Here is a 22613-nt window from a genome sequence, read left to right as displayed (position 1 = left end):
GGAATGCACGTCCTTCGTAGCACTTGCCCTGAGAAAGTGATCCTTCATCCCTACAGCTACGTTAATACAAAAATTAAAATCTGATTTTCAAGTTGTTGGATTCAATGCCAAACTAAGATGATGTTACCTGTTGACTTATGGGGCAAAAGATTAAGAGGCAACCTTTTAAGCTTCACATTCACACTCAGACTAACTATAAGTTAATTTTATGACTTGTTGTAGGGTGCATTTCTAAGGCAAAATTAAGATACCATTTAGCTCAAAACTGACCAACTGAAGTCAGAGGGACTACAGGAAGTAAGAAAATACTTCTGGAGACTAAAACAGATAGGATGCCTCTTCTGAGGATTTTCTGCATAGATTACCACTTTTATCATGATGGATCATGAACTGCTTCTCGTGTCTATCAGAAAATTCTACTTTATGTGTGAATTTCATGTGTTATATGTGAGGACAGATAGAACTTTCCTACTGCATTATTGGAGACTTATCAAAACCAGGATGCTTTCTTCTTGAGAAGATGAAAAGTACAGAGATAAGCAGGGAAATAAAGACTGAAGTTTTAACCAATAATATTTTTGTGTGGTTATCAGAGGAATGTAATAATTAATCTTTTAATCATTCTGAAGATTGTGTGAAATCATAATATCTCATCTTTTCCAGCCTCAACCTGCCATTCTTGATCTGAATTACAAACAATAAGAAAGGAGATGATTTAATGAGCAACTTTGTCATGTTGCCATTTTGCCTTAGTCAAAAGCAAATGTCTGGTTATGCCTCTGAACTGAAGTGGAACAGAATTACGTTTCAACTCTGCTCACAGCTGAGGCAAACACGAACAGAAAAGTTAGGGCTGTTGAAAACTATAACCCCAGTGCCTTCATGTTTTCATAGAGACTTAATTAAATACACACAATTAAGAAGAAACAAACATTCACTTAACTAGAAAATAAAACCCATGTTGTGAAGCCACACATGTATGAAAAGGAGCGTAAAATAGGACAAACACCAATGAAACTCAAAAAAAGAAGGATTTCAGTCACAGTGGCAATAGGTATGTTCTTGTTATGTAGGCAAAAAAAAAAAGTCAGTATGATTTAATCATACCCAATAAATAGGCACTTCAACAAAGTATATATTTACACTGGCTTTCTGAATACTAGGGCATCACAAAGTAGTACGGCTTTATTACAATGGATGGAAGATGGCAACTACTTAGAACCCAGTGCCAACATGGATTATAACAAATCCAGTGAGTATTTTGTTTTTCAATTATTCATAGAAAATTTAATCCTGATTAAGTATCCTTGGGCAGGAATTCATGGGTAGTTGATGACTGAAACCAACATTTATTTGAAATGCTTCTGTTAATTTAATCTGTGTATATGGCTTAATTATGATTGAATCCTCAATGTAACAGAAATGAATTATATCAGGATTAAAATTCTACTACCACATCACCCATTCCATTTTCTTTGCCCTTTTTTTTTTAAATAAAAATGCAAGCGTGCTGTTTTAATTACCTTTATGTTGCTATGTCTTCTAAGCAACAAATACTGTGTGGACCTTCATTATTGGATGAAATTTTTAGTTACATTTCTCTTTAAAAAAAAAGGCAGATATAAACACGATTTTCAGTCCCATTAAATTTTTAGCCAGTATGAAGATTAGTTGCAAAAAAGGTTTTTTTTTTCACACCAATAATAAAGGAAAGTTTCTTGCAGTCAGTTGTGAACACTTTACATGTGTTTTCTGAGGAAGTCTCTCTTTTGTTCCCCCTTCTTTTATACTTATACATAAAATGCATTTTCTCTAAAGCATGGAAATAAAATAACTTGTACTCATCATTATGCATCACACCGATTTCACAACTGGGCTATTTCAGACTTGTCTGAGCTTGTAGGTGTTCTAAGAACTGCATTTTATAACACCTTCAAGCCTAGTATTGATATAAAGTGAGGACATTTTTTTGTGTCTGCAAAAGAGAGAAAGAAAAAAAAGATTCATTGTACTTTTCTGTGATACACCTCAGCACCACACGCTACACATAAACAATATTTATAGAATTATTGAAATTTTGGATTTTTCCACTCCACAACACTTTTAACAGATTAAACTAGGGACCTTGTCAGACCAAAGGTCTGTGAAGTGCTCTGATATCACTCAGTTTCCCAATGAAACCAAGGTATCACACACCTCTGACAAAAATACCTGCATATTTCAGTCATTATTGCACATTTATTACATACTGCATTCTTCCTGAACATCTCAGAAGTGATGTCGATTTTTATGTCCGGATGACACTGTCAGTGGCAATGTCACTGAAGACAGTGAAGATACTTCCCAATATAGACTATGAGATAGAAAAAGTCTGTAGAGGATAACCATGGAGATGCACTGACACAGGATAACACCTATGGTAATAATCTAGAAAGAAAAAAAAAGAAAAAGAAAGAAAAAGTGAAAAAAAACCACTAAAGAACCCCCAATACATTTCTATCAGCATACTGTATAAGTGCTTGAGGTTTAACTTTACACCTTTTAATGCTGCTGCAGTTACAAAAGATTTGAACATGAACCTCAAGTCCAAGATTCAGACTCTCACACCTGGGTGTTTTTAAATCAGAAGATAGCCCTGGGCAAGTCACATAACCCTTCTGGCAGTCTCTGTTCTGGGGAATTTCAGACTTGCAATTCACCACCCATGCAGTTTCACAAGCAGAGGTGATGTTTAGAGATTCTATTGTTACAACAAGAGTGAAGGGGGAAAAAAAAAAAAAGCCTGGAAACACTTTGCACTAGCAGAGTCATGGAGCTGTGAGGACAGTGATGTACCATTATCACTTGGCCAGACCTCTTTCCAGTGCAAGTCTCTTCATCTCCAAGAGATGTGTAAGGCAGTATTTATCAAACACATAAAGGAAACAACTGTTTCTGAGAAAGCAGAAGTCTAAGTTTAGGTATAGAGAGTCTTATAAAACACATGTTTTTCTGAAATAAGTGTTTATTGACCATGCATTTCTTTACTGTACTGGAGTGTATTTAAAGAAGGAAACACAGCTAAATTATCACTACGTAGGATCTGCAGCTGCACACCATGGTTAAACGTGCTCAAGTGCAAGAGCAGAGCAGCTGTACCCTCACCCTTCAGCAAGCTCAAAATCCCAAAATATTGTAAAATTTCCTTTAACGATCGTACCTCTGGAGACTGTCCTCCTGCCCTGATGATGTTTCCATCAAGCAACAACAAATAGTCTCTTAATTAGTAGCTGTTGAGGAGTCTTTTTTTTCCTCCCTAGTTTTTTCTTTTCTTAGTTTGGCTTTTTTGTTTTTTCAAAAAAAATCCAACATAGTATATTTAATTTAGTATGTATTTTTAGTGGAACCTTTTTCTTTCCCTTATGTATCCTCTAGACAAGTAAAGCCCCCATTTCAGAAAATATTTGCATACAAATCCACAGATGATTATAATCATAAGGAAAAGCAGCAAACTCTACCCTGGAATAGGCAGTCAATCACCTGAGAATAGTTGTGCACTGTATCTGAACAGGGCAGGCTCCACACACCAGTTCTCTAGATCCTGTGATGTTTAAGCAACCCAGTGAGTCCACCTTTGTTTTTAACTGTTCAGAGTTCACAAACCAAACTGCATATTTGAACAGATTTCTTCATCTGAAGAATACAGTTCAGCCACAGGTTCCCTGACCTATTTAGCCACAGAAAGCTTTTAAAGGATGAAGACTAAAAAGCAAACAACCAAAAAAATCCACTGATTTATCTTTCTAGTTGCTTGGTTAAAAGAATCCCCAAGGTGTTTTTAATTAAAAAACAAACAAGCAAACAATAAAACAAAACACCCCCTCCACATTTTCCTTTGACTTAACAATCTGCCCCTCTCCCTCCCTTAGCCTAGAAGTGATTGCCCTTAGATGATTCAAACCCTGCATGCCTTTGTAAAATATGACTCACATTAGCATCAATGAGAGCCGTGTGACTAAGACTTTTCAAGTTGCTTTGGGGTCATAAGATTAACAGCCTAAGAGCACGAGTTTGCTAACAAACACTGAACATGAAGTGCAACTACTATTCAAATTCCATCTCTTTTATCCTGCCTGTACATACCTTTTCTCTTTGATATTCTCTGAATATTACAGCAATGGTTGCGAGACATGGGTGGCACAAAAACCAGAGAATGCAGGCCTGAAAGAGAAGACGAGTACAAGTTATAAAATGACTCCATGCCAGCTTGGAATAAAGAGATGACAGTTAGAGGAACTGCATTTACATTTCTGTCTATTTTATGTGCCCATTGTTTAATTTTCAATCAACAGAATGAAAACCACACAATGAAAGGTGGGATTTCTGTTTAAAAAAGCTCTACACTCCTTGTCAAATTCAAATGACTACTCAGAGGATGATGACAGGGTGCAATTTAATCAAATCAGACACTTAAACATTAACTTTCTTGTGGAGGAAAAGACCTTAGTGCTTCAGTTAACTGCATGCCACAACTGTATTTACAGCAGAAGGGACCAGCTTCCCCAGTGTAACCCATACTTTGGCAAAGGTGATGTAGAACTCCCTTTTCAGCGTGCTTCTCTCCACGGTGATGATCTGGTAAAGACCAGCAGCCAGTGACAAAGCCAGGCAAACTCTGAGGCCAATGAGCAGCCCGCTTGCTAAGCCATGGTGTGAATGGTAGCTGTGGTGATTCGTGTCTTCAAATTGCTCCCAAATTAATAAAAAGCTCTAGAAAAGAACAACACCAGCAAGGTAAGTTTAAACAAGGTTACACTAAGGATCAATTCATTCTCTCATCACAGATTAAATTATCTGCACAACTGGCCACACTCTGCTCTGCTTGTTTAGGAGACTGGCACGTTACACCAAAGAAACCCCCCAGCCTCAACCGCTTTTTTGGCACTACCAATTACTCCAAGCGCAACTGGCAGGGCAGTCTCACTTCTTGCACTCTGTAATTTTTGAAAAGTTTGACAAGTTAAAGTTTCCTCTCATTTGGACAGAAGGAATGTGTCACCTTAGCATAATACCCAAACTAACCATCTAGTTAAAGAGCCGGCCTACTCAGCAGGAGGACCACTGCAATGATTCCACAGAGGCGTCTCCTTCCAGCTGAGATCCACAACCTGTAAAGCTTGTTTCAAAGGCAGGCGACTACGCCTTTTCTTTCAAAATCCTAACAGGATTCACTTTTCTTTTCAAAGATGGGGAAGTAAGAGGGTGGTGCTGCTGCCCCTTTTATACAATAGCCTAAAGGCTCAAGCATTCACCCAGGTTGAACTCGGATCTCCCACAATTCCCTTCTTTGCCTAAAGGAAATCCACCTCACATCTCCCACCTCCTTGGAGAGCGCCGCAACTGCCAGGCGATGGGCTGCTCTTGGGTGGGCCACTCTCCACCCCTCCTCTTGAAGCTGTGCCATTGTGGAGGAAAGAATTCAGTCCCAGCTGGGTGAGGATCTGGCGCCGCAAGCAGCGCGCTCGGGAGCTCCAAACGCCGCTCCAGCGCCTGGGCAAGCACTGCAGCCAGCAGGCGACACGGGAGCCAGCAACGCCCCCTACCAGCGCTGCGCCCCGCCTGCCGGGAACCCGGCCCTGCCAGGGGACTCCGAGAAACAACACCCAGAGGGTCTCCAAGGGAAAACGGACAAAGAGGTGCCTCGGCTCTGAATCTCAGCTGGGTAGAAGGCAGGCTCCTACTTGCTGCATAAAAAATGGGTTCTGCTGAACTTTGGGAACTGAAGACTTTGGGAATGTTATAAATTAGAATACCCATAAAGTTTAGACTCTCACAGCATCATGTAGAAGCTGAATGGTGTTTTAAGACTTGAATATATACAGGAATCCAGAACACCTACTGCACACATACAACTTGCACTTAGGTTTCAGGTGCCTAATGAAGGAGCCTTTCTGAAGAAAGGTAGGCAAATTTGATTTATGAGAGAGGTAGTTCTGAAGGCCTTCAGAAGCAGACATTGTATGCCTCAATTTAGAAATCCAAATTAGTCAGATTCCTTTCTGAACACATTCAAAGGCTCTCTCACTAAATTAATTACATGAAGATATTAATTTCTTTAAAAAAAAAAAAAAAGAACATGTAGTCCACTTGTGCCTTCTGAAAGTGGGGCTCCTTGAGTCTCACCAGTCAACACAGGATCATTTTCGCTTCGAATTTCCTTGGAGAGTACCCTCACACTTTTTCCCTCCCTCCCTCACCCAGGCCATTACACAGCAAGCATGACTGCTGCCATTGCAGCCACTCCTCAACTACCTGGATGGAAAACAGAAGGATGGGAGAGGCGTGAAGCATGCATATACTGAATGGCACTGCCTACTCGTAAGCAATCCCACCAACAAGCTTCAAACGCTCCCATTGTAACACTCTGTTTCTGTAGAACTCCAACCAAATGTCTTCAAACAGTCAAATTGACTGAGAATTCTCTCAAGGAATAAGATTAAATGGCTCTTGAAACCCTGAGACACAGCACAATGTTTGGTAAAGTTGTGTTTACAGCACTAGTTTTGGCATGAAGTTGACGAATTCCTATCACAGAAGATTTCAGTCCAGACAGAACACGCTCAGACAATAAAGGTTCTATCGGTTACGGAATCACCACAGTCTTGTTCAGAGCATTTTCCCTCTTGATATTTAACTCAGAAATAGCCAAAGTATTTAACTTCCCTGGACTGGACTTATGGTGTCTGAGGAAAAAAATATCTCAACCACCTCCTATGTATAGAATCTTCTTGAATGAAGTGTGCACTTGGGGGAAAGGAATACAGGCTGATGGAGATGGAACTGTGATATTGCTTTAAGAAACTTCAGGTAGATCCCAGGGATAGCTTAACCTTAAAGAACAGAGCTCATAAGGCTTTAATTTTTCCTTAACCTACACCAACAGTACACAGCAATGAAGGAAGCTGCTTTCATGAGAAGATGACAAAGAGCTGGAGTAAAGGAATGATGAGAACAAAGTCCAAATCCTCATGGGAAAATAGCATCTGACAGCAGGGTATGCTCTGGACTAGCTCTTTAGAGAGTGTAGACACCACAGGAATCAGCTGATCAAAGACAGTATGTAGTGACAGCAATGGAAGATCACAGAAGTCCAGCTTCCTCCAGTTTCACTGGATTACTCCAAAATAAGCAGAAGGCAGAGGCATTAAAGGCAGAGATGGAACTGTCAGTGCAACATGCTGGAAACTTGGATGAGGTGAACGTACTTACTATGAGCTAGGACTGATCTCACACTCCAGAGCAAAGCAGGACCTTATAAAAGAGACATCTGTGCTATGGAGCGTTTCTACGTTACAATGGATCAGGCAATTTGTTCTCAGTGAAGGAAGAACTTTCAGAGACAAGCATGATCTTGAAGTCAAAATTTCTTTGGCTGGCTATGCCTGAGAAATTAAGGTTGATAAGCCCTGAAGGTCCTTAACTTGACCACAGAAAGGCATGTATCAGCTCACTGGGCCGAAAAAAAACCAGGAACAAGCTGAAAAAAACAACTAGACACCAACCTGCTGAAGTGAGTATCAGAGATGTTTTTTTATTGGCAATGAGCAGAACTAGACTTCAGCTCTGAGAAGAAATGTGGGGGAAATTCTAGTTGTTATCCGAAGAACAACCCCACTTAGGCTGTAGATGAACTGGATGAGGTAGGCAGCTGAAGAGCTTCCACATCCATACAGTGGAGAACCAGACACTTTTCGTTTTTGTCATGAGGAAACAATTATGGTAAAGCCCGTCCTCCCCTTTGCCATGCCAACACTGACTTTATGGTAAGCCATGATAACAGATCAATCTCCAGTACAGGCAGGATCCCATGGGACAGACCTTCTCTGAGAATCAAGACAAAGAGGGAAGCAAAAAGGGAAATGAAAAGTAACAGCAAGGCAAAGTGGATTAACCAGCTGCTTCTAACCTAGTATCTAGTCACTTGGGCATCTGATGTCAGGCAATGCCAGCACAGTAAAAAGTAGTTCAGATCCAAGCTCAAACAGAGGTAGAGCTCATTCTGAGCACACCTCTGGTGTGTACCCAAGAAGCCCTGTGAAGTGTGAGCTTCTATGTAATTTTAGTCAGGTTCAGTGACCGGCTATCTTTCCAGAATCATTGCCTGCACTCTGATCAGCCCAGGAAGCTGGAACTGCTCAGGGTCATGTGATGTCAAAGGCCATCAGTAAAGTCTTGAAGAATGTTTGTGTTTTGGCAGCAAAGAGCGGAAACTTTCATGACTACAGAGTGGCCTGGGAATCTTTTGTTCTGAGGCCAAAATAAAGAACAAGTTAAGATAAAGGGAGATGCTAAATGGCAGAGCTGTCCCTCCTTTGAGATGCCACCTTTTTCAGCCACAAAGACGGCAAGAGATTTGCTGACTAGAAGGCTGGGTCCATCCTACACTGATGGGTAACCTGTGAACATGGCCCAGGAAATTGCTGGTGTTTCTGAAAGAACAAAAAGAAAGAATCCGTAGGACCAGTACAAAGAGCAAAAAAGCCCTGAAAATGTGCTGAGCAATTTGAACCAGCAGCAGGTAAATAGGGTCAGATAGTTTGCCAGTCAAAACTGCAGTTAAGTCAAATAACATGTTTTCCCAGGCTGTCCACTTGCTTGACTTCCCTGAAGATGAGATGAGGACAGGTAGCACGGAACATCAATAAAACTAAGATGGTTCAACCTCTACCTGCTGTGTTAGGTTAATGCACGTGGTTTCCAGCACCCTCCACAGCAAGTCCTCAGAATATCTCCGATTATCCATGCAAGTCTGCCCAGCCTCTGGCATGGGAGGAAGCTGGCTCTCTCAAAAGAATCTTTGGGGAAAAGCAGGATAAAAAGGAGGTTATTCTAGGTTTTTAATTATTAAAAGTGCTCATTGATTGCCCTGTAACAGCAGACCCAACATCCATGTCAATCTAGACAGACCAGTGAACAAGAAACTAATCCAGAGAATGAAGTTTTGAGCTCACAGTCTTTGACAGAGGCAATGTGGTCTGGATCCTGCCTGAACAAAACAGCTGCATCCTGTATTAAAAAGAAATCTGGGAGAAGGTATGTTTTGTATGCACTGATGAAGTGCTGATGGACTGAGACAGAAAACATCCTCTCCAGAAGGGGCAAGGATACCCTTGGTGTCAGGGAACTTTTGCTGGAGATGGTAGATACTGAGATAGGGGTGCAAAACCACCCAGGCAATGACACACTCTGATATCCATGTTCTGTTCCTACAAGACTCCTGCAGAACCTGACATCCCAACAGTACCAGGAGGAGAGATGTGGTGGAGTTGTGCCTTCGTGGTGAAAAGTAAGACAGCCAACTTTGTGCCAATGCTCCACTGGTTCTCAAAGAGCCACCATACATGTGTAATAGACCAGCACTGGGGGAAGCAGCATATGTGTATAACATCTGCCCTAATTTTAACCACAGGTATCAAACAAAAAAAGGATCAAGCTGATGAGTGTCCCTTCTGTGCATAGTAAAAAGGAAACAACAACAGAACACTTTCCAGTCTCAAGTGACAGAGTACTAACACACCAGTATGCATGTACAAGTGGAGAAACATGAATCAAATTAAAGACTTCAAAAGTCTTCTTTACTACCAGCATGTAAAATTTCTAGTGCTAGACAGGTGTCAAAATAAGGTGGAACAAACCTATCGTGAAATTTCAACAGTCCCACTGACCTTAATAGCCCTTGGTTTATGTTCTTAATTAGCAAGAAATGTCAGCTCCCAGCTACTCTTAATGTTTTAGCAGGTCACTTACTTAGTTTGGAAGCAGCACTGATTACAGATACTACTCAAATGGCACAAAATTTTCAGTATAATCTTTTCCTCATTACTGTCTCCAGTTTCTCCCTGCTCTTCTTTTTCTCAATGGCTTTCAGATTCTCTTGTCTTTATACTGTGATTTAAAAATATTTGTTTACAAAAGGCACCACCAAGGCTGGATGATCCCCACTACAATTTACTTTTAAGTTACTGGTTTACTTGACTTTCTAATTTATACTAATGGAAAATATTTGAATGAAATTATGTGTCAGACCATTTGTATATTTGCAAGACCAATCCTGCACATAAACCTTTCGAGAATTCCTTTACATTGATTGAAAAGACCACTGGACACTCTATTTGAATGGTTCTAAAAGGAGGGCACTGAGGATTTCAGGGGTTTTTTGGTCATATTTTCCCACAGCAGCACTTCTTGTCCTTCTTCTCATGCTGCTTGTTGTTACCTCCCACAGTGTAGTTCACAACCCTTCACTTGTACTCATTCAATTTACTTTTAAGTTACTGGTTTACTTGACTTTCTAATTTATACTAATGGAAAATATTTGAATGAAATTATGTGTCAGACCATTTGTATATTTGCAAGACCAATCCTGCACATAAACCTTTCGAGAATTCCTTTACATTGATTGAAAAGACCACTGGACACTCTATTTGAATGGTTCTAAAAGGAGGGCACTGAGGATTTCAGGGGTTTTTTGGTCATAGATTTTCCCACAGCAGCTCTTCTTGTCCTTCTTCTCAGTGTAGTTCACAACCCTTCACTTGTACTCATTACAAGTATTTATAGGATTATATTACAAATCAGATCAGTAAAATGACTGCTGAAATCTCACTTCCACCCCCAATTATAGATCATTCTACTGATCTGGTTTACAGTATAATGCTCTGAACAACTAGCACAATCAAGAGTTTGGGAAACTATTGGAACTTCTTAAGTGGTTTTAATGCTGAACAAAAACATACTGTGGAGTTACATCTTAAACTGTTGAAATAAATAGAAGTTGTTATTACCTATTAGATATACTGGGTGCACATTGTGCTGTGGGGTTTTTCTTTCAGTCTTGATATTCCTTCTCTCATAAAATATTTAAATCAGTTGGTTCATGGTTGTCACACTTAAGAGCAGCTGTGTATTTCAGTATAAGAACAAAGATAAAACACTAACCTGTGTAACAACAACTGCTACAGCAATGCCAGTAGATGTTGGAGTGGAATCCCACTGAAGAGGTCTGCCATGAGATTTCTTCATTCTGCCTATTGTCCAACCCATACACAGACTCAGCAATAAATACAGCATTTGTATTTGTGAGACTATGTCACACACTATTGAAAACAAAAGAAAAATAAAGGTTTTTTTCTACAGTGAAATGTTCTGTATACCCACAAATGAAGGATTGATGTTTTTGCCTCTGTTGTATGACTTTTAAGTCATAATTTTGATGATAGTTTGACTAGCTGAGGTTATTCTGCCACAAAATGTGAGTATTTTGGGTAGTTTCCAGTGACCAAACAGATCACTATCAGCTTTTCTCTAGTTAGGCTGCAGTTCTGCAACAAGATCACTGTGCCACATCCTTACAAATCCTGGTCTTGTGTCAAAGAAGTCTGGGCTCAGGAGTACATCTGCATAAAAGGACTTATAAATTCTAAAGAACTAAAATCATATGTATGTTAATCACCGTGCAAACATGAAACATGATGAAATGGACTCCTTTCTTTGCTCTGAAAACACTTTTGTTCAAAAATCAGACAGTTGCATTGTACTTTAAATTAACTGCACTTTGTCTTAAGGACGCATTAGCTTGCCAACAGAAAGCACAAATATTTAGGACAAATTCCACTCTCAGATACTTAAAGGGGAAAACATAATGAATAACCCTAACACAAACTTCATTTGGAGCAAATTTCATTTTATTAAATGCAAACTACCTCTGCCTCATTCTGCTCTGTCCTTTTTTTTTCTTCTCCCCTCTGTTTGGGAACAATTAACACATACTCCATAAAGTTACATTCTTAATCAGCGTCTCAAACCTGTGTTTGAAGCTGTATCTGAATAAAGAAAACTTCAAGCTGGAATATATTAAAGCCTTTACTTGTTAGCCTTGTTGAAGCACTACTGACAGTAAAAAGAACTGAATATTTCTTTCTGGGCAATTGTTAGCTTTAGATCTGATAAGTTTTTGACTGAAACCTATCAAACAAGTCAGTTGGTGTGTGGACTTGAGAGTAAGCTGGCTCATGGCGCTGGCATAGCAGAGGGGTACAAGAAAAATTGGTTCTTATGTAAATGGCAAATCTGATTCAGAAACTAGAGATTGGGCACTACACACAAAAATGCATTCTTTTTCATTTGATTAGTATTTCAGTTCAATTACATTTGTTCCTTACTTGCAATTTTCACTCACACTATCAGGTACAAGAAAAATACTTGTGTGCCACAGAAGCAGATTTCTGTTTCTATACAACTGTATACACTGTATTATAAAAGCTAAATGCACTTCCACATTTGCTAACAATATTGGCACAGAACACATTGTCACCGTACAGAGATTAACAGGCACACAAGGGGAGTGTGTCAAATGAAGATCAGCTACAATACTTCCCTGACTCCCGGTAATACTAGCAAAATATGGATACAAAACAGACTTCAACATGTTATTCCTGGGATATATTTGGCATTCTCACAGTTTACATGCTTAAATGCTTGATGTATTCAGACACCTTTGCTGTTTAAGAAATGTCAAGAGCTTTTAGTAAATAAAAACTCGTTCATTCTTCAGTGAAATGAACTGGCACTGATTTGGGGCAAAACCACCTTGGAATTGTTTTACAGTGCTAGCTATGGAGATACAGTACTTGTTAGAAAAAACTGTTGTGTGGACCCAAGGCATGTCAAACCATTGTCACAAATCCAGGCTGGAGAAATGACTGAACAAATCTGGATGTTCTAGAGAGCATTTAGTTTTCTGTCACTCCTTAAGATAACTTGCCCTTGAAGTTATAACCAGACACCATCTCTCAATCATGTCTTGGATATAGATACTGCTCTGCTTCAGTGTGGCAACAATTGAAATGGATTGCCAGACAAAATGGTGTAAGATAAAAATTCAGCAATGGCTTTAATCTTTGACATTTCATACGCCTTGACACAAATAAAAAGGTTGAGAGAAATTTCTAAAATTACAATAATCCCACAATATCCAGGGTCAGTGTAAAGTCCCAGGCTGCTGAGCTGGTACTGCATTTGTCTGATTCATCTTTTTTTTGTCTGTTCAACAGGCATAATAACATCATAATTTTTTTTTCCACATTTTGTTCTTAGCAACAGTTAAAGAGATTGCCATTTGTAATGCTTCTGAGTGCCAGCACTATTTCTGTGATTTATGCAATTAACTTAGGTGATAAATTACTTAGGGTCCTGTCTTTATACATGGTAAAGACTAAAGGATGGTAGGAAAAGAATAATTGCTTGCGATAGTATCTGGACAGGTTTCTAGAAAGAAATTCTGGCCTCACGGTAGTCAATAGAAATATTATCATTTATTTAAAATTTGGATTTCTGTTCCAACGTAGGAAAAATGGCAGTACTTCCAGGCTTCAAACTATACTGCTCACTATCAGCCATTCTTCAGAACTGTAATTGACATTGAAGCTTTCCACATTTCTATTACTTCTGCTTTTTTACTGTTTTGGGAACCCTGAACCTTAAAAACATTAGGCAAGGAAAACTCAGCTGAATCTGAGAAATTCTTATTAAGAGTAAAATAGTGTTTCTTTATGCACCTATTGATAAAAAAATAGCATCGTACTAATCTTTGCTTTAAGCAAATAAAATTGGGCTCTTCACAACAAACATACACAGAACATCTAACCTGCAGCTACTGCCTCTGAATTTCTGGCTGGGTAGTTAAACCCAGATGTCTCAGTGGGGAGGAGCCAGGACTACTTCTGTATCCCCCATTTAATTTCATTTCAGCAGACATGAGGAAAAGTTTAATAACACAGCTAGCTGCTGGAGAGGCTGTAAGGAGCTGCTAACTTGGATAGTTAAAACAAGGAAGCAGCGATTATTGTGGTGCCAAGTGCCATCAAGAGGCTGTTAATTCCAACTGCAAGCTTCTAGATGAACTCTAGACAGGGAAATACTTTTCTCTATAGGCTGCTACTCTCCAGCACTATCTCACTATCACACTACTACTTTCTTGGGGTGCTTCAAGCCAATCAAAAGGCTTTTTACTACAAAAAGAACCCCCCAATACTTCGTATGTGACCTATGGAAAGACAAAAAACCCCAACAGCAATGTTTAACCCTGAAGAATCCAGGAGGAGTAAATTAATGCATTGTAGGAAAGGATGTTACAGGAATTCCGTTCCAGGAAGAAACCAGAGTGGAGAAAAAAGCTTTGTTAATGTCAATTCTTTACTCAAGTGTTTTTTTACATCACTCTAATCATATCACTTGTGCTGTAAAACAGTTTTTGATTATAATCAACGTTAAATTTGCTAGTGAAGTGACACACTCCATAAGACATGATTAAACTTCCTAAAAAGCTTTGCTACTCTAGATCATGCAAACTCTGCAAAACCCTTCCATATACTGAAGCATTTATTCATGTGATAGACACGTATTAAACTGTTTTATAGGAAAGAATCTTCAGATAAGAAAATCCTTTTAAAAACCTCAAAGGGTATATGATTGTGTAACTTCAAATACAGTTGCTGCAATCATCCAGAATAAAACCTGCTTTTCAGAACAGTGACTTCTAGTATTTTATAGTAAAGATCCAGTGATGTGGTCCAAGATCATAATACACTCCCAACCCAGCATTTGCTAAAGTACTAAACAGGTGGATGTGGAAGAATATGTAGCAAACTGCAGACAAGCATACTCACGTTCTGCCAGACTTCCCATAAAAGGTGCTCCTATTCCATCTTTAGAGTAACTGATAAAAGAATAAAAAGATTATGGTTTTAAGTAAGTGAGTATTAAATGAGAGCTCTCTCCCAAGAGTACATTTAGGCAATGACATAGCTCTAAGAAGTCAGTCCAATGCTTTGTCACAGCCGCCGCAGGGAAGACCACGTACTGGTCTTTGCAATACAGTGTTCTTCAAGTCTCACGCCAGAAAGCAAAACTAAGCAAAGGTACCTTGAGAAATGCAAGTAGTTGGCGAAGGCTGAGCCAGCCTGCAGCAGCAATGCAGCTGTCAACACCTTCAGCACAGCGTGCATGGGCCCACGCTTCCGCAGCGTCTGCCAGAGGGACTGCGCGTAGATGCAGGCGGTGACGAAGTACGCCAGGACCAGCAGGAAAAAGAACTCGTGCAAACCTTCAACAACACAAACACAGCTTAGCTGTTAGAGAGAAACACTGCTACTACCAGCAAGTAACTAAACCAAAATATGGTTTTATATACTCAGGAGGAAATACTTAGTAACTGTCACCCAAAATTGGTAGTATGGATAAAAATGAGTAAATCCTAGCCCATCTTATTCCAGAAATTAAGTGATTTTTTTAGAGATGATTATTTGAGCGCACCAAGTGCTGTTTATCCAGCAATACCATTTCTGAGAAGAGATCCTGCTCAATACAAATGGCTTTGTAGCACTTATTGAAATAGTATAAATGGCACACAGTTTCTTGAGAAACAGAAAGTAATTATGGCACATTTGATCAATCAGAAACATATTTAAGGACTCATTTTGAGCTTTTATTTTGCTTCAGTTTTTCAAGGCATGACGTGAGATGAGAGAAGCCCAGAACAGACTTCTGTTGAATCTATTTATCCACTGGGTGTCACTCTTTCTCCACATAAAGCTGGCAGAGACAGAAAATTCAAGAGATACACCAGCACACAGAACAACAGGAAGTTCATAGAGTGGATTTTTTTTTCAGCAATCTCAAAAAAAAGCCCAAAGTTTTTTTATATTATTTACAAAACTGAAGTCCTCTAATTTTTGCTTTGGTAGTAGTCTGGTAAAATGCTTCCCTGAAGACCTGGATCCTGGAAATCTTTTCTATTGTTCAGAAGCTTTGGAAGCCACCATATGAGCTCCTAAAAGGTCAACGCCAGTGAGCTATATGCAGAAACGTGTAAATAGACGTTTCCTATAGAAAAATCATGTTTTCATTCTTCAGCCTTCCTTGAAACCAAATGGTATCTACAGAATCAGATTCTGAACAATGTTTTTCCTTCAGCAGCAAAACAACTCTGCTAAAAACTTCCAACCAGCTCTACCCAGAGATTAGAATCAGAGCAGTTACATGCATTTCAGTATCAAAGCTGAGAAACATTAGAACTCCATGAGTTCTGCAAAGTTGCTAGTACTATAATTTCTATGGCTAAAATTAATCATTTTAGACATACATAAAATGAAATGGGAGAAAAAGAGTATACCAGTAACAAAGACTCATTAAAAAAAAAATAAATCAGGGCCACTCTGCTTCTCCATTATACCTATTCAAAAGCATGATTTATGAAAGACAAAAATATACATTTTAGATTAAATCTCTAATTCTTTCACTCTTTATCTTTCTGCTTCAAAAGACACCTACTGAAGTTGGCAAGGATTCTGTATGTAAATTATTTCTCACCATGATGAAAGGCTACACATGGAAAACTCTTTTGGAAAATGAACTAGCTTTTAACAAACACTAAGCATTTAGGATAGAAAGCTCCTTCCAACCAAAGACAGATCGTGGATGATTGGCCTGAAACCAAAAGAATTTAAGAGAAAGCTGCACTGAAATACAACTATAAAAAAACCCCAGAAGGGTGATTTTTGGCCTGTCTTTTTTAAATTTCCTGACTTTCAAGTAAGCTAGAGTTGATAGGGAAAATAAACCATATGAAGCATAACTTGAAATACCTAACTTCAAAGATCTTCAAAATGCTGTCTACCTGGTCACCTGCCCTTAGAAAACCTAGATTCTACTGGTAGCATGTCTTATGTAAAGAACCCTATCACATGAAATGACAAAAGACTGCACGACAGGGATCAAAAGCCAGGGCGCCCCCTCCCTCACGGCAAACATTGTAACCACAAAGCTACACTCTCAACTTCTTTCCTACACCTTCCCTCTGCTCCATTTAATTTTGAGATCTCTTGTGTCAGGCCACGACTTAGGGACTAAAGTGAAGGATGACCTAACCAGAACCATCTGTAACTATGTAGTTTTTAGTGGTCTGAATGAAAGAACCAAGAAATGACGCTGGATCTTCTCTCTGGTGCCCTAATGTTCTAAGCTGCACACCTCTATGGAAAAAAAAATGACGTTATTCCCCACAAATGCATTTAAAACAAGCAAAGAGATTGAGAAATACTAGAGTCCTCTTCAGTTCTTTGAAAGAAGACACAGGCATGTAACTTCAGATTTTGAATTGTAACTTCTGTGTCTGGAGGCAACTGACAGGGGATCTCACCATTGCTTGTAAGTATATCTAAAGGGTGTGTGTCAAGAGATGGGGCAACTCTTTTCAGTGGTGCCCAGAGACAGGACAGGGGGCAATGAGCACAAACTAGTACACAGAAGTGCTACCTAAACATAAGGAAAAACTTCTTTTCTTTGAGGGCGATGGAGCAGTGGAACAGACTGCCCAGAGAGGATGTAGGGTCTCCTTCTCTGGAGACTTTCAAAACCTACCTGGAAGCGTTTCTGTGCAAGCTGCTCTAGGTGGCCCCGATTTAGCAGGAGAGTTGGACTAGGTGATCTCCAGAGGTCCCTTCCAACCCCTACTATTCTGCAGTTCATGGCAGTGATGCAGGTTTTAATTTTGAATAAACATAGGTGTTCCTCTACGACTGTGGAAAACATGGCATGTACAGCTCACCCTGCTTTCTAGTTGTTAGATCTAAATTTGTGCATCCAACATGTGTACACTCCTCCTTACTCAGTGTGCAAGCTGTTCAGAGTTCTGCTTCAAAGTGCTGAAATTCTTCCTACAAAATTAATATAGAGCTGTGATGCCTCTCTAGGAAGTCTACATATCTCTTTCAAGGCTCACATGGTGTCTTACATCTGCTTTGCTCCTTGATTTAGTAAAGGAATGCTACTACTGCTTTTTGAGAATAAGTAAATTAACCTAGAATTCACTTCTGGATACAAAATTAACCAAATAAATCCTGCCAATTAGGTTTGTATATTAATCTATTAATAACCTATTATATTAAGCACAGTTAAGAAGTTAAAAAGATATGTAAGTCAATTTATAAGCCTTAAAAAATGATTAGCAGTGCTACTTTCTTACAGATCCTGCTAAATGTTTCAGCGAGTATTTTCTTCCCTGTGAAAAGGGAGCTGCCTTTGTTCCCTCTATATCCTCTTGAGACCAAGAATAACAGCAGGGCACACTATTCTGAGCAAAACTGGGCCTATTCTGGATATGTAGGTTAAACCCATCTATGAAGGCAGACTAAGCCCTTGGAGCAGATGGAGGTCGGCTCCCCGCGCAGGGAAGCTGAGCACTGCACTGAAGCACACATTGGGTTGGCTCGGGTTGTACAAAGCACACAATTTTATTTAGACACTTCTTCAGCTGCTGTCTTGAGTCACTTCCAGTAGTTTTCCTTTGCACATACAAAGATTTAAAATTGTGTTTCTTAGCATAAAACCAGGACTGACAAACATCTGATCTGTGGCCTGTGCTCAGAAAGACCTAAACACTGAACTGAAATTCTACTGTCAAAATGTTTTACTGTGCATGTACTTGTGTTGCACAGAATCAAATTTTACACAGCTAAGGAATTTAATGAATTCATTAAAATGAGAGATTAAATTCACATTCAAGCAGAAGCTTACAGTTTCGACACGGGAAGAATACCTATCAGCAAAGAGGTTAACAGTGACACTCCTTGTGTATCTATACTTTCAGTGAGGCAAGTTTTGGAAAGTCATTCTAGAGAAAAGAAGGATTTATTTTGTAATGCCAGAAAATTAATTAAAGTTTACTCTCTGTGAGGAAGAAATGAAATATAAGAGACTCTGCTGTCCATTCCCAATACTTTTCCAAGCATAATAAGTACTGATTTGTCTGGCTGATCAGATCCTTAACTTAAAAATCTAATTTTAAGAAAAAAAATCTTACCAGATTCCCCTGCGCTAAAGTGATCTAATGGATTCCCTTCTGCATCTGGGTTTAGCAAGACCATTTCAAACTGAATATCCTCGGATTCAGAATAATTCTCCTCGCAGGTAAACTTGTCTACATAAAACACATACCATGTTTCCGGGTAAGGAATCTGGGACACTGTCAGATTTTGCTCTGTGTGGTTCACAGTCACTTTGGAAGAGAAAAAAAACCAAACATAACAAAAACAACAAAGAAACAAACAAAATAGAAGTAAATGGTTAGTTTTTTAGAAAACTCATCTTTGAATGAAGATAATATTTACATGCACAACATCATACACAGGTTATAAACTGCATACAGTACAAAACAGTCCTTGTTTTGAGAGCTAGCCGTAACTCCAGAGTCCAGAATTCCAGCCTTATCTTTTGTCTCAAATAGGGGCAGGCGAGTTGGTGAGGATAGGCACCACCTTCCTTCTTGCAGCTTTTGGGCTCACTGGGAGGGCTCCAAGCTGCAAACTGTGTCTCCTGTGCTTAGCACATTCCTGATCTCTAGTAGAGCACAGCTAGGCCTACCTATTCTGTATTAGCCAGCAGATAGGAAAACTACTTTTGTGTAATTTACTCTGCTCTGTTCTCAAAGATCTGTAAAGAATCAAACAGGAACAGCCACATGAGCTCAGTAAACAAATGTCCATGTTTTAAAGGCACAATTTTGCATATTTTACAGTGTGCTCCCCAAACTGTAGCAGACAATTTCAATTGACAGCTAAAGGCTAAGACCATCATCTAATAACATTGCAGAAGAGACTGACATTTCATCTGCTCACTGGTCTTACCACTATTCTCCCTAAAAGCGACTGCTAACCAAGCACATTCTCTCCAAAATAAACATTTGCTGCAAATGAAATCTGTGGCTTTATATGTTTGGAAAGTAAAAGCGAAGTACTGTAGGTACTGATGCACTGATCAACAAGCTGGAGTGCTAATCAGCTCAACCACAAATGAAAGTCATCTCTGTAGAAGAAATAACAATATAATGACCAAGCTGTAGATTAATTCACCTTAATAGTTTAAGATGACAATGGCTAAGGATGAAGAAAGGGAAAAATGTCATTAACAATCTACAAAACAAGCTATTTCTGCTTTATATGCAAAAGCCTTTCTGAATGAAAAAGCTGCAGGCATACAGACAAACCAACCCTTAACAAAATCATTGTCCCTAAATATTCTGTAGACAAACTTTAGAACAAATCTCCAACTTGAAGCCTACTTGTGAAAAACATTTCGGTAATTTAAATAAACTTGTTTCAACTACAAAGAGTTATTCTCTGTTCTCTGAAGGCCTGAACTGAGCAACATCAGGATCCAGGAAGAAATGTACAAAATGTTTCTTTGCAGCAATTGTCACGAACTACAAATTTTGACAACACATGAACTAGAAAAAGTGTCCCAACACAGGCAATTTGTCTTGTCTGGGTAATGGTAAGTGTGCATTCCATTCTGGAGCTACGTACCTCATCAATCAAACACACAAAGTGAAAGAGCTCCCTTCAAAACCCCCCAAGACTTTTAAAACAGATTGAGGATTTCATGTGGTGCTTAATCCAAATGACAGACAAACTGCACCTGGCAGGGGAACCTTTACTCCCCACCTCGACTCTCAGCTGAGTTCTGGTCATGCTACCTGCATCGAGATGAAGGATCACACAGAGTGTGTTTAATCAGTTTTCCATCAAACCTGCAAACTAACTGAGGAAATGAAATGGGACAAAATAAAAATGTAACTGACTTTGCTGAAGATGAGTGAGCAGATCCAACTCACCCTGTGGTCACATGGTTCCTAAACACAGTATACTGCTGTACAGACAGGAGTGACAGGCCAACTACCAATCCTTTCAGGAGCTCTTCATGTTCAGCTCAGATCAGGTGTAAGGGAACTACATCCTTACAAGTGACATCTGTACAAGATTGCCTTATGACATGTCCCAGGACACCAGCCTGTTACTCTCGGGATTCTGGCCGCACAGAGGAAACGTATTTCAAAAAGAAGCTTTATTCACTTAAGATATATTTGAATTAAGTTTCTAATATGAATTTCTTAAAGGAAAATTTAGACTTTAAGTAGGTTTTGTAATATTGCAATCAATAAATGGTGCAAGAATGATTATTTCAGCATGTTTGTCCTCCAGTTCTATAACTGAATGCTCTTCAGTGTTGCTCTTCTTTTACATTTAGATGGATACTCAAGCTTTAACCAGATTAGTTCATTTTTGATACTGTATTAAAAGTTTTCTAATGTGTTTTGTGCATCAAAGCCAGACAGGTTTGTACTATCATGAAAATATAATCTTATTTTTATTTTCTCTTCTTTAAAAAATGTCATTTCCACAGAACTGGAGAACAGGAGCCCCCTGAAAAATGAGAAATGTTCCTTCATAAGTAAAAGACAGTAAGATAACCCACATATTCTGTACTGGTGTAATTCTCACCTCAAGTATTAAAAACATTTGAATGCAAGATTCAGTGATGACTATCAAATTACAAAATAAGAAGGTGAAAGAACACTAAATGATAATACAGACAAGTTACAAAGTAGAGGCACCATAACCCAGATTAATTTTTGCAGGTGACCTTACAGAGAGAAAAAAACCCAACAAACCCAAACAAAACACCTGATGACTATGAAGTTGTGGGAAAAAAAAACCAACAAAGAAACAGAGCAAAAAGCCTTGAAGCTTAATTACCCCTTTATTGTATACTTTGACTACCTACTCCCACCTTCCAAGCACTCACTTCCGAAATTTAGAGGTAATTGCAGCAGGCTCCCTCAGTTTACCTCTAATCTTTTTTTTCATTCCACTGCAATAGAATTAATAGTTCAAACAGTACATTTGGTCGTCCCAAACATTCAGATTCCCAAGTTCTTCAGTTTCATATTCCAATGGTATTCTTTGTAAATTCTTTCAAATATTGAACACAATTTTTTTTTTATGGAAAGGTTTGAGACACAAAAAAAAAAAGGGAGATTTTTACACCAAGCAGAGTTAAAGAAAATCTCTGTACTGAATGAGTAAATTAAAACTTCAGCCCAACATCATCCTTTATGAGTTGCGTACAGGTGAGAGCATGACCCTGGAACTGGTCATAAAGTTTGGCTGTTTGCATTAAAATCACTACTTGTCAGGGACCACTCATTTTCCAGCAGTGCCCTAAATCATAATCTGCAAACAAAGTCTTCTGATGTGAGGCAAACAAAGCAATTTTATTTCCTTGTAATAATTTTTAATGACAGAAGGCCAAAGTCCTGCTTTTACTTGAGTTCATGCAAAGTCCAAATTCACTGAAATAAATATTCTAAATACACAAGTAACTTGACAGGGTACTAAATATAAAGAAAAAAAAAAAAACAAACAGATAGCAACTCACTTGTCAGCTGAGCCTTAGAGAACTTCTCTGTACAGCTGTGATCCTGGGTACCATCCTGCAGCCTCTGCCATTCCTGTGCTTGAAAGAGGTGGAGTCTAGCTGCTTTTGTCACAGCTGCTGCTACGTTCTTGATTCTGACACACAGAACAGCATGGTCACCTTGATATTTAAAAAATAAAGTCAACTGTTCTGCCTTGATGTCAGTTAAAAACAAAAACCTAGCACGGCACAGGTGGTGTTTTTTTTGATAAGTAGCAGCATTAAAGTTCCACTTTATGCCTTAAACTTTTACCCACTACTTT

General features: G+C 39.0%; 1 protein-coding gene across 1 annotated transcript; it reads right to left on the bottom strand.

Annotated features, from left to right (window-relative positions):
- Positions 1-2172: 2172 nt before the first annotated feature.
- On the bottom strand, positions 2173-22504 carry GPR180 (G protein-coupled receptor 180; the record flags this gene model as incomplete). The annotated part of the gene is made up of 8 exons (XM_008946142.1): positions 2173-2427; positions 4123-4200; positions 4558-4749; positions 10978-11135; positions 14706-14755; positions 14962-15142; positions 18899-19093; positions 22312-22504. Coding segments are annotated over 8 exons (1206 nt in total), but the record flags the coding sequence as incomplete, so codon positions are not given.
- Positions 22505-22613: the final 109 nt, after the last annotated feature.

The sequence above is a fragment of the Merops nubicus genome, unplaced genomic scaffold (genome assembly GCF_000691845.1).
Source record: "Merops nubicus isolate BGI_N331 unplaced genomic scaffold, ASM69184v1 scaffold17080, whole genome shotgun sequence".
Classification (NCBI taxonomy): Eukaryota; Metazoa; Chordata; class Aves; order Coraciiformes; family Meropidae; genus Merops; species Merops nubicus.
Note: the sequence above shows the minus strand (reverse complement) of the source record. Positions and strands in the feature narration are given on the sequence as shown.